Source organism: Emericellopsis atlantica (assembly GCF_019669845.1).
Source record: "Emericellopsis atlantica unplaced genomic scaffold F5Z01scaffold_35, whole genome shotgun sequence".
NCBI classification, from domain to species: Eukaryota; Fungi; Ascomycota; class Sordariomycetes; order Hypocreales; family Bionectriaceae; genus Emericellopsis; species Emericellopsis atlantica.
Window position 1 is genome coordinate 124,101 of NW_025764737.1, and position 13,547 is coordinate 137,647.

Below are 13,547 nucleotides of genomic sequence, written 5' to 3' on the forward strand. Positions count from 1 at the left end.
GGCATCGGCGCATCCCTTTGTTCCCCGTGGTCCATCACCCCTGTCCTGGTGTTTAGCCGGAAGTTGGGAGTCCGGGAGGTGGAGAATCAGCCTGATGTATCATGTAAGTCTTCATCCAAAGAGCGGCTGCGAATGTACTTGTGCTGGCTCATGTTTCGTACAGGCAGGCATCGGGTAACCAACCGCGCCACGATGCAGGGCAGGGATCCTTGATATAGCAAGATCGCAGGGCAGCCACTCACAGGCATGCCATTGAAGATGCTTACGGGCAAAAATCACGACGTGCCGTGTTATGGGATTGGGGAGACTCCAGATGCAGGCCGCGCATGCCCCATGCAGCAATCTCGCTTGCTGCTTCATGCGTTGGGAGAGCACACTGAAGCAGCACCTTCACCACGAAAGCCATTCCAACACTGTCGAAGGGCCTCTTCCAAATGTCAACGATCATCAAGTTGAGGATGGAGTGTCGACAAGCAACGTGCTGGCAACACGGGGACGACGCAGCGAAGAACAGAAGTGGAAGCCTTGTTTGAGAGTCGGCTCTGGGAGGCAAAGGACGACATGGTTATTTTAACCGTAAAGCATGTAAGCATTCCGTTCGGCACTCGCTGGACAGGTATAAGTCTCCGAATGCGTGCACCTTGGCGACGCCCTGATGAGAGTGTCCCCCTTCGGCCGCCTCGCATCCTTCTGCCCCTGGATGGAAAGGCAGAAGCCTGAAGGAAGTTGTGATTTGCGCCGTCTTCGCCTCTTCTGTACAGTGTCAACCAACCCGATGGAGGGCTACAGTCCCAGGGGTATGCCAGGAGCCAGTTGGCTCCAAGATGTCTGGAACGTGGAAGAGATCGACCCTGGCGCTCGCGTGCGTCCGCTCCGTGTCTCGAGGGCGGCTGGAGGTAACATTGCGTGGCAACCGTGACCGCATGGGGATGCTCCTCGTAGAAGGTTTGTGCAGAGAGATGGGAAAAGGGGACAGTTCTTATGAAGCGTGCGTCGGGCCTCATCTCCAGATGGCACGGTGTATAGAGACATTCCGCTCTGCCCTTTGTCGTCTGTTTTAACAGAGAGCCAGCCCATCATGTCGACTGCTGGCCATGAGATGAACACTGACCCGGCACGGGCTGCGCAGAGCAACCTGGGCTGGATCCTCGGTGTCAATGTGGCGTTCCATGCCATTGTCATTGTGTTCGTTGCGCTGCGCGTGTACACAAGGGTGTTTGGGGTCAAGACATTTGGAAAAGATGACTTTCTAATCCTCATCGCCATTGTACGTGGTCTCAATTCTCTCCCCATGTCTCTGCTTGCTAATTACCAACAGGCTTGCGCCCTGGGAGGCGGCATGGTCACGTACATTATAGCCGCACAGTATGGCCTCGGTCGACACAGAGACACCATCCCGAAGGAGGACTACAAGATGTACCTAAAGATGACTTTTATCCAAGCGCTCGTCTCGACAATCGGCAGCCTCCTCTTTCTGAAGCTGTCGATTGGGTTCTCCTTGATCAGGTTGAGTCAACAGAAGGTGTACACCCGCGTCATCTGGGGGTTTATTGGTAAGGACGTCCATACTTGAGGTTGACTGTGGCTGACTGCGCTTTCTGGATAGTTTTCGTCGTCCTCTACAGTCTGGTCTCGTGGATCGAGTGGTTTCTCGTCTGCAAGCCGCTCGCAGGGTTCTGGGACAAGGACCTCAATCCTGTGTGCCTGCCCGTCAAGACACACAAGGCGTTTGCCTTGCTGAATACGTGTACGTCTGGGGGACTGGATTGGAGATGTATTGAGCTAATATTAGTAGCCTGCAACATCTTCACCGACATTGCGTTCGCTACGCTTCCGGTGCCGATCATCTGGGTTCTCCAGATGGCGAAGAAGACGAGACTCTATCTTATCGGCGTGCGCTTAGCCTCGGTTATTTGCAAGTCCACCATGGAGATAGACCTTAGAAGGGGGCTAACGTGAGCATAGGGCTGTCATGGTGGGCATCCTGAAGACGGTCTGCCAGAACGTGTTCCGCGGACAGTATGATCAATCATTGTGAGAGATCCCTTGGACACGGCCGAGATGAAACTGACACTTTGCGATAGCTACAATTGGATCCAGTTCTGGGGCTTGTGAGTATTCTCAGAAGATGCTGTCTTGACACATGAACTAACCCACGACAGCCTCCAGATCAACATTGGCATCATCGCTGCGTGCGCCCCGACCCTCCGACCAACAACACCGGCTCACGCTACCCAAGTCACAGCAGGTACGGCAACGGCTACGGGGGCTCGAAGAACACGGGTCCCCGGAGCCAGCGGAACAACAGGAGCAACGGCTGGGTCAAGGTGGACAGCGGCCCCGACGAGTACGAGATGGACGACGGACGCTTCGGGGTACACGGGGGCGGGTATGGCGATCAGATCCGGACAGACATTGGTGTCGCGCGCGTGGGCAGCCGATCCGGCAGCGAGGAGATGATCATCCAGGGTGTGAAGGGCGAGGAGCAGAAGGGGATTGTGCGCACGACGGTGGTGACCCTGACTTGATGTGCCCTGGGAGTTGTCGTCTGGCAATTGAGGCTAGGCGTTGAGGATATTGGTGGCAACGAATGGAAGGCAAGAGTTACGAGACCAAGACATGGCGGTCAGTGAATATCGAAGCATGTCAATCGGATATACACTCTACAGTCACTCACACGGGTGAGGTGAGGATTGTGAGCTGATTGTCCCAGGCTGACAATGTCCTGCAGAGACGAGCTGCAGAAAACAGGATTACATCACGGATTCTCGAACGACTATTGCATAGCGATGCAGATAGATCCCCGCACGGCTCGGATACTCGCGTCCTCGATGGCGCTTTGCTTGTTGGAGACTGGACTCGCGAAGCCGCCGCATCCGGAATCCGACATCACATCGTCGTCAAGAGTCCCTTGGACAACGTTCGCTAGCTGCATCGGCGCATCGGCGTCCCTCTGCCCAAGAATGCGGCGCGTGCAGCCCGAGCCAGCGGTCTGGGCTGTCTCTCATAAAATAAATAAGCTCTGATCCCACGGTCTGTCGGTCTGTCCTCGACTCCTTGTCCTCACCCACACCCAACTCGAACGCAACATGTCTGACGTCGAGTCCATCAAGGCCTTTGGCCCGGCCCGGTCCACCGTCCAGGGCGCCCCCCTGAGCGCGGAGGAGATCAAGGACTACAACGACTACTTCAAGGCGAGCTGCTACCTCGCGCTCGGCATGATCTACCTCAAGGAGAACCCCCTTCTCCGGGAGCCCCTCAAGAAGGAGCACCTCAAGGCCCGTCTGCTGGGCCACTTTGGCTCCGCGCCCGGCCAGATCTTTACGTACATGCACTTTAACCGGCTGATCAAAAAGTATGACCTGGACGCCTACTTTGTTTCGGGCCCAGGCCACGGCGCGCCCGGTCTCCTGTCGCAGTCGTACCTCGAGGGCGTGTACTCAGAGGTGTACACAAACAAGTCGCAGGACGGCGAGGGCCTGCAAAAGTTCTTCAAGTACTTCTCGTTTCCGGGGGGCACGGGCTCGCACGCGACGCCCGAGACACCTGGGTCCATCCACGAGGGCGGCGAGCTGGGCTACTCCATCTCGCACGCCTTTGGCAGCGTCTTTGACAACCCCAACCTCATCGCCCTGACCATGGTGGGCGACGGCGAGGCCGAGACGGGTCCGCTGGCGACCTCGTGGCACAGCAACAAGTTTCTGAATCCCATCACCGACGGCGCCGTCCTGCCCGTGCTGCACCTCAACGGCTACAAGATCAACAACCCGACCATCCTCGCCCGCATCCCCCACAAGGAGCTCGAGAACCTGTTCCTCGGCTACGGCTGGCAGCCGTACTTTGTCGAGGGCGACGAGGTCGAGAGCATGCACCAGGCCATGGCCGCCACGCTCGAGCATTGCGTCCGCGAGATCCAGTCCTTCCAGCGGAAGGCCCGCACATCCGGCCAGGCTGTCCGTCCCCGCTGGCCCATGATCGTCCTGCGCTCGCCCAAGGGCTGGACGGGGCCCCGCAAGGTCGACGACAACTACCTGGCGGGTTTCTGGCGGGCGCACCAGGTCCCCATTACGGATCCGCAGAAGAACCCGGAGCACCTCAAGCTGCTCGAGGCGTGGCTGCGCAGCTACGAGCCAGACAGGCTGTGGGACAGCGAGGGACGACCAGACGCGCGCTTCCGCCGCATGTGTCCCGATGGTAACAGCCGTATGACGGCGAACCCAGTAGCCAACGGTGGTCTTCTCAAGAAACCCCTCCGCATGCCCCAGTTCACCGACTACGCGCTCGCGGTGGAGCGGTCGGGAGGCGTCAAGGCGGCGAGTATGAGCAACATGGCGCAGTTCCTGCGGGACGTGATGGCGATGAACATGCACAACTTCCGGCTCTTTGGGCCCGACGAGACCGAGTCCAACAAGCTCGGGGCCGTGTACGAGGCCGGCAAGAAGGTCTGGATGGGCGAGTACTTTGAGGAGGACGCCAACGGGGGCAACCTCGCGCCCGCAGGCCGCGTGATGGAGATGCTGAGCGAGCACACGTGCGAGGGCTGGCTCGAGGGCTACGTGCTCAGCGGACGACACGGTCTGCTCAACAGCTACGAGCCCTTTATTCACGTCATTGACTCCATGGTGAACCAGCACTGCAAGTGGATCGAGAAGTGCCTCGAGGTCGGGTGGCGCGCGCAGGTGGCCTCGCTCAACATCCTCCTGACGGCCGTCGTCTGGCGCCAGGACCACAACGGCTTCACGCACCAGGACCCGGGCTTCCTCGACGTCGTCGCCAACAAGAGCCCCAAGGTCGTCCGCATCTACCTACCGCCCGACGGTAACTGTCTGCTGTCTGTCATGGACCACTGCCTGCGCAGCGCCAACTATGTCAACGTCGTCGTCGCCGACAAGCAGGAGCATCTACAGTATCTCGACATGGACGCCGCCGTCCAGCATTGCACCAAGGGTATCGGTATCTGGCCGCAGTTCAGCACCGACGCGGGTTACGACCCGGATCTTGTCATGGCCAGCTGCGGCGACGTCTCGACGCACGAGTCTCTTGCTGCCGTCGATCTCTTGCTGCAGCACTTTCCCGAACTCAAGATTCGCGTCGTCAACTGCGTCGACCTCTTCAAGCTCATCCATCCGATCGACCACCCGCACGGGCTGAGTGACCGCGAGTGGATCGCGCTCTTTACCGACGACACCCCCGTCGTCTTCAACTTTCACTCGTACCCCTGGATGGTCCACCGCCTGACCTACAAGCGGCCCGGTGCCCGCAACATTCATGTCCGCGGCTATAAAGAAAAAGGCAACATTGACACACCGCTCGAGCTCGCCATCCGCAACCAGACGGACCGCTTCAGTCTCGCGATCGATGCCATTGATCGCATTCCCCACCTCAAGAACAAGGGGTCCGCCGCGCGGCAGACGCTTCTCAATGACCAGATCGTCGCCAGGACAGAGGCCTTTGAGACGGGTATGGATCCGCCTCGTCTCACAGAGTGGGTATGGCCCGAGGGCGGGTTGTTGAGCAAGATTAGCCAGGCGGCGGAGGGCAAGATGCCAGTGCGGACAAAGTAACGGGCTTGTACTGCGGGACTACACAAATACATAATCAAGAATGAAGATTCGCGTCCCTCTTCATATGCCAGATGGCAATGTCCTCCCCCAAATGCGTCTCCTCCACCGTCTGGAACCCATGTCGCGCATATAACCCCTTGCCCGCGCGTGAGGCGTTGACATAACTCGCCAGACCCTCCTCATCGACGCGCGCCAATCCGTGGCGCATGAGCTGTCCTCCCACGCCCAGACTCTGCGCGTCGCGGTGGACGACAATGATACTCAGATGGAAGTACGGCGGTTGCATGTGGCGAAACGCGGCGTCCACGTTGGCCTGGAAGAAGCGTCTGGCGAGTTCTGGATCGCCGCTGGGGGGGAAGTCTTCTGCGCGGACGACGTGGCGGGTCGTGTCGTCGCGGCGCTTCCAGCTCATCCAGCCTAGTACTTCCTTAGTGGTGCCGTCGGAAGAAGAGTGCTCGAGGAGGGTGATGTGGGCGAGGTTGGAGGCGATGAGGGCGCGATGTGACTGGTGCGAGAGGGGGTCGGCGTCTGGGAAGCAGATGGTGTTGAAGGCGGAGGTGGAGAAGGCGGAGAGGAAGACGGCGAGGAGGGCGGGGATGTCTGCTTCTGTAGCAGGGCGGATGGACATGGTTTGAATGGCGAGGCGAGAGTGAAGGTGGACGTGATGCCAGCTTGAACATAGTTGGCGACAATGAGGAGATGGAGGTGAGTCATTCGCCGCGCCCACTTCCTGTATCATGTAAGCAGGGTAGACTTAATCATTACTCTATATTGCGATTTCCGCCCGGCCTGTAGCTTTCTATCTTGGTATTACAAAGTCCTCTGCCTCTTGAGCCTACACCTTCTTCATCTTTAGTCCCGCCAGCGTGTATCGCGCCCCCAGGATGAGCAAGGCCCCAACCAACAAAGCGCAGCCGCAGAACAGCTGCAGACCGAGATACTTCCCGCCCTGCGCAGACACAATGGCGCCGCCAATGGGGCTGCCAATCAGCCCGCCAAAGCTCTGCACGGCCAGCGCGGCGCCCACGCGCGTGCCAATGACCCTGATATCCGAGATCTGAGCGATCAGCGAGGGGCCCAGCGACACGAACCCGCCCGAGGTGAAGCCAAAGAGGACGACAAAGGCAATCAGACCGGCCGTCGTGTCGGCGGGAATCCAGACGGCGAAGCAGAGGATGGCGCTGAGGAGGCTGATGATCAGCGTCATGTTGAAGCGACCGTACATGTCGGCCACCAGACCGGGCAGGATACGTCCGAATATGCTGGCCGCGTTGAGCATCGACAACAAGTAAGGGATGATCCTCTCCGGGGTGCCCGCCGCCTCGGCCTGCAGCAGCACGTAGGTGAAGGGCAGGAAGAGTCCAAGGTACAGCGCGAAAAAGCCCGCGACAAGCAGGACCATGGTCGGCTGCCGAAAACCCTCGAGATACTCGGCGAGGACGAATGGCTTGGGACGCGGTGGCAGACGTGACTTGACCGTCACGCAGACGATGAGCTGCAGGACGAGAAAGACAAAGGCTACGGTCCGTATCATCCACGGGAAACCAATCTCGTCAATGAGCTGTCGCATCATGATGGGCAGGACGACACCACCGAGCGACGAGCCTGACACGACGATGCCAAAGGCCAGAGCGCGCCTCTTGAAGAACCACGTCGACGTACTCGACAGGCAAGCGTTGAAGACGGCGCTAGAGCCCATACTGCCGACGATGCTCTGCGCCAGGAAGAACTGGTAGTATTCACTCGACAGAGAGACCATCATGAGGCCAAAGACGTAGGTGAGCGTGCCACCCCAGAGGAGGTACCTAGGTCCATACGAGTCGTAGAGCCGGCCAAAGACGGCGCCGCAAAACGTCATGATGAAGACCTGCGTGGACATGATCCACGACACGGCCGACGAGGAGTAGTCGGACAGCGGACCCTGCACGTAGTACTGCTGGAAGACGCCGACGCAGTTGATCAGGCCGAAAGTGCAGAACATGGCGAACCAGCCGCCCAGCACGACGAGCCAGGCCGCGCGCCCGCCGTCGGGGAAGTCGGACGGCGCGGTGCCGGGGGCGGTGACGGGAGGTGAGGCATCTTTGGTGGTGTCCTGGGCGAGGGAGGCGCGCTCGAGGTCGGCGGCCATGACGGTGTTGGGCTCTACGGCATTGGCCGTGGGCTTGGCGCTGGGGATTGGGTCGGATTTCTCCATGGTTGTCGTCGAGGAGACGGAGCTTGTGGGTGGCATCGTGGACTTTCTTCCAATTGTCCTCGTGATTGGGAGAGGAGTCGATTGGCGAGAATGGTCTGTATGGGAGTTGTGTGTATTGTCATGCCGATGCAGCGCATACAGACTCTTATATCGATCCGTCAACACATCGAAAACCGAATAGAGCGAGCGCCGACTGACTCATCTCGGGAATAGTCAGCGTGATGACCTGAACAGCGGGTGGGATGGCCAAATGGCCGGTGGGAATACGGCCTGCGATTAATAAAGCGACAGCCGCATCGACGGGGCCCCGCTCAGCTCCAGCCAGTACGATCGCTTTGTTCGCCGCCTCCTGCAGGGTTCAATTGTCGCGGAGTTAACATGGAGTGGACAAATCTTCTTGTCTGGCTTGCAGCAAGCGACCCTCTTGACCACCTTCTCCTACTGTCTCCCTTTACTGGGAGCATGTCGAACGTTTCGAGGATCCGGACTACATGCGTTCCATCAACAACCCACGAGAAAAACGCCGAGATGCGCCTGCTGACGGTCATTCCAATTTGCGGTCTCTGTCCGGGACCAGGAACCGGCCCCTGATTGATGGCCCGCTTTTCTCGGACTTTAGCGTCGGGGTTCGGGGCTCCGGTCGTCGCCCGGCCTTTTGCTACCCGATTCCAAGTCCCGGCTACCCTACAGCTCTCGTTCAGGGAACAGTGTGTTGCATATCAACAACTAGGCTCATGGAAAAATCACCAAGTATATCAGCAGACTTTCCAAAGCTCTGATGACCTGTGTTGATTTCATATTCTGAGGGTGGGTCGTGCTCAAAGGAACTTCCTGAGAATTGTTCAATTCAGGTTTGCTCTTAGAACAACGTGGCGCTTGCACCCCTGAGAAGCCGGATATTCAACATCGAAATCATCAGTGCCCGGCGCAAAAGTTCCCTACTGCTCCACTAGACCACCAGGAACTTGAAATGAGACAGGAAGAACAAGATCGCATCGATGCTGGCTTGTCTAAGTCATGCCGTACTTAGGGGGCTTGCAGCAACCACACTCTTGACGAAAAACACCATCATTTTAATACCCTCGCAATATATCAATTTACAAGCACAAATTTGCCGATATTCCAGGGTCCATGAAAACCCAGGGCTTGCTTTCTTCAAAGTCAACAAGGCTCAAAATAATATCATACGCTTCGTCCTTGACTATATCTTCAACTATAGAGCCGAGTAATGGGAAAGAAAACCTGCGTAGATCACAAAAAGGACCGAAACTAACTATGTATATCTCGCTGCAAGTGCACAGTAAGAATGAAACATTCCAACAGGCCCTATCTAGGTCAATACCACTGACCAGCCATGCCAAGTGACGACTCGGTCGGTGGTCGTTGGTAACGTCCAGTCTTCATGTTGAGTCTTGACCCTAGACAAAGAGCCAAGCCTGCCCCAGATCATGCCATTCTTCTACCCCGAGACACGTTGCAACCCTCTCGTGTTTTGGTCACTCCAGCTTTGGCCTCATGGAAGCGTTGAGTGGACTCGCCAGAACAGATGACGCGAGTCATCGAACCATGGCCCGTGTGGTCGCTCTCTTGTCCAAGTGGATGGGGAAATATGCGGCTCCAATAGATATCCTCAGCCACTCTCTGGTAGTCGCTGGGGTTACGTAGGTATTACATGTTTTTGGAGCAGAATGTGTGTCGGGACATGGCGGCCCCCGAAGGGCCAAGTTAAGCTTGAATCGATCCGGCAGCCAACCCCTGCTCACACAATCCTCCCATTGGGGCGAGTATAGGTCGTCTCGACACCCATTCCACGCTCGATCGCTGCTCAACGTGCTTGAGAGTGCAGAGGTATCGCACTTGCTTCGTGTGGGATGGGCACTACGTACTACATAATCCTTCGCTCTGCCTGTTGAGCCACGCGGTCCGGCAGTGGACTGGACTCCCAGGGAGAAGCTTGCCTCCAAAAGACACCCGCTGATCAATGGACTTGGCTGGGGGATTGCCGGAAAGACACATCGTGTAAATAAAGTGCGTGAGTCATCTTGAGCCTGGGGACTGGAGCTCTGCCCATGGGGCTGGTTGGATTGGCCAGGCCTGGCAAGAGTCCCTAAGATTGGGTCCCTCTTGAGCTGGTGCTGGAGGCAACCTGCTCTTGACGACCATCTTGCCCCTCCACGGCCATGGCCATCAACGACAAGATCTCAGAGACACCCGCACACGCGCCGGTGGCACACGACAATGATCGTCGAGGCTGTCCCCTCCCACGTCGACGAGAAGGCCCAGCGCTCAACCATATCGAGCAGCTAGGACTCGCCGCGGGGAAGCGCTCAACAGGAAGATTGTCCGTCGACTGGAAATGACGATGCTGCCCCAGCTATGGATCCTCTACGAGTTACAACTACCTGAACCGCAACAACAATCCGCAGGCCCGACTGAGCACGTTCAACCAGGATCTCAACCTCAAGGATGGCGACTGTCAGGTACTAATCAGCCTTTGTCTATGGTCGTGTGAACAGCGCTGACCAAAGCAGACTGCTGTCGCCGACTTGACAGCCGGCTACATGCTGGCCCAACTATCGTCCAACATGTTGACCACCCGCGTCCGTCCTGCCCTCTATCTCCCGACGGCTGCGATGCTCTGGTCGGCCATTTCCGCCGCCACAGCTGCGTGCACGAGCGATGGAAGCCTGATGGCCGTCCACTTTGTTCTGGATATCATTGGAGCACCATTGTTTCTCGCTGTACGTTTCTCAGTACCTCTCCGACTAGTCAAGGACGTACATCACACGCAGGCCGTCTTTCTCATGTGGTGCTGGTACACGCCCCGCGAGCTCGCTTGCGCACGGCCGCCCTCTACTCTGGCCTCGTCCTGGCCCAAGCCTTCTCGAGAGCAGTGGAAGAGACTTGAACCCCTTTGCGATGTAAAAGATGGAGCGAGGAGGTGTCTGGAATTGGGAATTGTCTAGTGTCTATGTCTATACTTGCGTGAGGTCCGCGTCCATGTCTATGTCTAAGTCTATAAAAATGACCTTATGAAGCGTCAGCCCCCTCTTTACTCTTGCCCTTCCATACGAGCCACCCAAAGGCAATCACCAGCTTGATCCCAGCTGCAATCCACAGCACGCCACGCACGCCCACGACCGTCCTCTGCAACCATCCACTAGCAATGCCCCCAATCATGAACAGCACCACAGACAGCGCGCGCCTGTTGCGCTTCGTATTCGAGCTCTGCAGCACATTCGGATCGGACACGAGATCGCAGTACAGCGACGTCAGCACCACCGAGGGAATCTCACCCAAGCCCAGCGCGCGACTCAGCACAATCTGCCCGCTCGACTGGAACGCGAGCAGCGCCACCGTGAGGTAGACCGCCCACTGGTCGTCACGGGCCTGCTTTTCTTGCAAATCGACGTGCGCAAAGGGGTCCACGTTGGCGATCCCGAACGCGGGCGCCACGTTGGTCTGCGCGAGGCTGGCGCACACGACAAGCAGCAGCGTCTGCAAGAAGAAGGACGCGAACAAGGTCGAGCGACGGAGGGGCCCCAGCAGACGCGACATGCTGGCGAAAAAGGTGCAGCCCGTGAGGAACGAGGCGACAGAGACCAGAGCGCGAAGCCATCGTCTCGCGTCACCCGCTGGGAGGCTGGCAGCGCCTAGAGCGATGAAGACGGTGTTGCCTGGGGGTGTCAGTAGCTGAGGGTCAAGATGTTGGACATATGGAACGCACCCGTCTGCATCGAGACAAAGACGGCGGCGGCATTGAAGGATGCAGCGTCGACAAGCCCGGAGAGGAAACTGCACATGAGCATGGGCAGATCTGCGAGATTGGGGTTGATCTCGCGCGAGGCATGCTGCATGCCGCGCCCTGCAGGTCGCTGCTGAGACGGGCTGTCCTTGGCCATGTTGGAGTGAGCGCGCGTACGACCTTCAAAGAAGCGCGTGTCTACAGGAAAACTCCTGGGTTGGAATTGATATCCATGACTGGACACTGTCGAGCAGCGAATTCCGGAGCAACACCATTGCGACGACGAATTGCGCAATTTCGCTTGGCAAATTTCAAAGTGGACGCTCACGGCCGAGTCTCACGGATATGATCCGAGGATAGTCGCCTACCCTGTACTGGAGGGCGGTTGCATACATTTATGCACGTACTCCGTACTGGGTCCATCGGTTACATGAATATCGCCGGACTTGTGCCTCACGTAACTCCGATCTGACTGTGCTTCACTTCACCACTTCTCAGCACCTCTCGCGGTGGCATCCAGCACACTTCAGAATGCAGGGCACTCGACATGGCGACGCAGTTCCTTTTCGTCGACCAAGGAGCACAACATGACCGCATCGCGAAGCGGCAGATACGCCAGCATGTGATGAAAGGCAAGAATGCAGGACGAAAGATCAAGCGACCCTCACGCCTGGACATTGTGTCCCATGGGAAAGAGCAAAAACAGTGGTACCCCGGTGCGGCAGATGAGACCTTCAGCATAGCCTTCCAGCTGGTCGGCCTGCCCGTGGAAGTCTCGCCTCAGTCTCTGCGTGTGATCCATGAATGTGAGCCGGTCTCTTTCGCGCGTGCGTTTCAAAACGATTGTTACTAACGCGCGGCAGTCTTTCACTTCACCACCGAGCGCATGTATCCCATGCAGCTCGGCCTCTCCCTCGACGACAGCAAGCGCATGTGGCTCAAGCTGTTCTTTGCCGATACAGAAAGTCTGCGCCCCGGGGACCCAATCTTGCACTGATCAAGGCATGCTAACAAACGTAGCGTTCGAATGCAACTTGGCCATGATGCAGGCTGCCAATGAGACCTACCTCGGTCGCGGCGAAACCTCCCCCAGAGCCCTGACAAACCTGGCCAAGACATTTGCGCGCGTCCAGCAGCGCATCCTCAGCCCGGACGCGCTGGCCGACTCGACCGTGACCATTGTCATCTCCCTTGTCAACCAGGAGCATCTACGGGGCGATCTTTCGGGCGCTACGATTCACATTGCAGGCCTGAGGAGGATGGTCGAGCTGCGCGGGGGACTCGACCAGCTCGAGCATAATCCCCCGCTGCTCATGAAGATCTGCAAGATGGACCTGGTCTATGCGCTCCAGTATGGCGGACAGACGGCTTTTTTCCGAGACAACCTGGCCGAGGTCCGGCAGACGCTGCGTCGTCAGGGCTGTGCGATGGACCGCGAGGAAGCTGCGGCCATGGTGCGGCATCCAGAGTCGGACCTGGGCGGTGCACTGCGTGAGGTGCTTGTTGATGCGCTGAGCCTGGGCCACCTGTTCAATCAGGACCGGGGCGCAGGCTCGGTTGGGCTTTTTGCGTTCCAGGAGATTTTCCTATCCATTGGCTTCCGGCTCTTGCGGACATGCCCCATGGACGGTCCTCCTCTGGTGTCGCCACTCCGTGCGACGTGTCACACGGGTCTGCTGCTCTTTGCGATGAGTATTTTCCTGAGGCACGACAGTAAGAGCGTGCTCGACTGCACCTTGGCCACACAGCGTCTGAAAGACACGCTCGCTCGGACCATCTGTGACGAGGCGAGTGAATGGCGACTATGGCTGATGATGATGGGGGCTATCTGGACGTTGGGCGACGATCAAGTCGCCGCGTGGCTGCGACCCATGCTCTCCGAGACAGCGTCCTACTTGCGCCTCACCACGTGGACCGAGGCGCGCGCCAGACTCCAGCGATTCCCATGGATTAACAAGCTGCACGATCAACCCGGACGCGAAGTATGGGATCAATTGCGAGGGAATGTGTAATGAGGACATATCTACGTGCTATCTATCTACTG

General features: G+C 58.0%; 7 protein-coding genes across 7 annotated transcripts; 4 read left to right on the forward strand and 3 right to left on the reverse strand.

The window, feature by feature from the left end:
- Nucleotides 1–1,078: 1,078 nt before the first annotated feature.
- On the forward strand, nt 1,079–2,528 carry F5Z01DRAFT_739866 (uncharacterized protein; the record flags this gene model as incomplete). The annotated part of the gene is made up of 8 exons (XM_046266834.1): nt 1,079–1,267; nt 1,319–1,553; nt 1,607–1,747; nt 1,796–1,919; nt 1,966–2,034; nt 2,085–2,111; nt 2,163–2,192; nt 2,246–2,528. The coding sequence occupies 8 exons, from the start codon at nt 1,079–1,081 to the stop codon at nt 2,526–2,528; spliced, it is 1,098 nt and encodes a 365-aa protein (XP_046114481.1).
- A 561-nt stretch (nt 2,529–3,089) lies between these two features.
- Nucleotides 3,090–5,564, forward strand: F5Z01DRAFT_683809 (phosphoketolase; the record flags this gene model as incomplete). Its single annotated transcript, XM_046265881.1, has 1 exon — nt 3,090–5,564. The coding sequence occupies one exon, from the start codon at nt 3,090–3,092 to the stop codon at nt 5,562–5,564; it is 2,475 nt and encodes an 824-aa protein (XP_046114482.1).
- A 34-nt stretch (nt 5,565–5,598) lies between these two features.
- Nucleotides 5,599–6,192, reverse strand: F5Z01DRAFT_677687 (acyl-CoA N-acyltransferase; the record flags this gene model as incomplete). Its single annotated transcript, XM_046265383.1, has 1 exon — nt 5,599–6,192. One exon carries the CDS (start codon nt 6,190–6,192, stop codon nt 5,599–5,601), a length of 594 nt encoding a protein of 197 aa, XP_046114483.1.
- On the reverse strand, nt 6,144–8,021 carry F5Z01DRAFT_358577 (major facilitator superfamily domain-containing protein). Its single transcript, XM_046259284.1, has one exon. The coding sequence runs from the start codon at nt 7,792–7,794 to the stop codon at nt 6,400–6,402; it is 1,395 nt and encodes a 464-aa protein (XP_046114484.1). The 5' UTR covers nt 7,795–8,021; the 3' UTR covers nt 6,144–6,399.
- A 1,917-nt stretch (nt 8,022–9,938) lies between these two features.
- On the forward strand, nt 9,939–10,724 carry F5Z01DRAFT_739870 (uncharacterized protein; the record flags this gene model as incomplete). The annotated part of the gene is made up of 4 exons (XM_046266835.1): nt 9,939–10,099; nt 10,133–10,238; nt 10,290–10,499; nt 10,551–10,724. 4 exons carry the CDS (start codon nt 9,939–9,941, stop codon nt 10,722–10,724), a joined length of 651 nt encoding a protein of 216 aa, XP_046114485.1.
- Nucleotides 10,688–11,796, reverse strand: F5Z01DRAFT_665886 (uncharacterized protein). Its single transcript, XM_046264193.1, has 2 exons — nt 11,486–11,796; nt 10,688–11,435 (listed from the first exon to the last, which is right to left on the reverse strand). The coding sequence occupies exons 1-2, from the start codon at nt 11,658–11,660 to the stop codon at nt 10,789–10,791; spliced, it is 822 nt and encodes a 273-aa protein (XP_046114486.1). The 5' UTR covers nt 11,661–11,796; the 3' UTR covers nt 10,688–10,788.
- A 189-nt stretch (nt 11,797–11,985) lies between these two features.
- Nucleotides 11,986–13,532, forward strand: F5Z01DRAFT_360103 (uncharacterized protein). The gene is made up of 3 exons (XM_046259288.1): nt 11,986–12,309; nt 12,367–12,468; nt 12,524–13,532. The coding sequence occupies exons 1-3, from the start codon at nt 12,051–12,053 to the stop codon at nt 13,513–13,515; spliced, it is 1,353 nt and encodes a 450-aa protein (XP_046114487.1). The 5' UTR covers nt 11,986–12,050; the 3' UTR covers nt 13,516–13,532.
- The last annotated feature ends 15 nt before the right edge of the window (nt 13,533–13,547 follow it).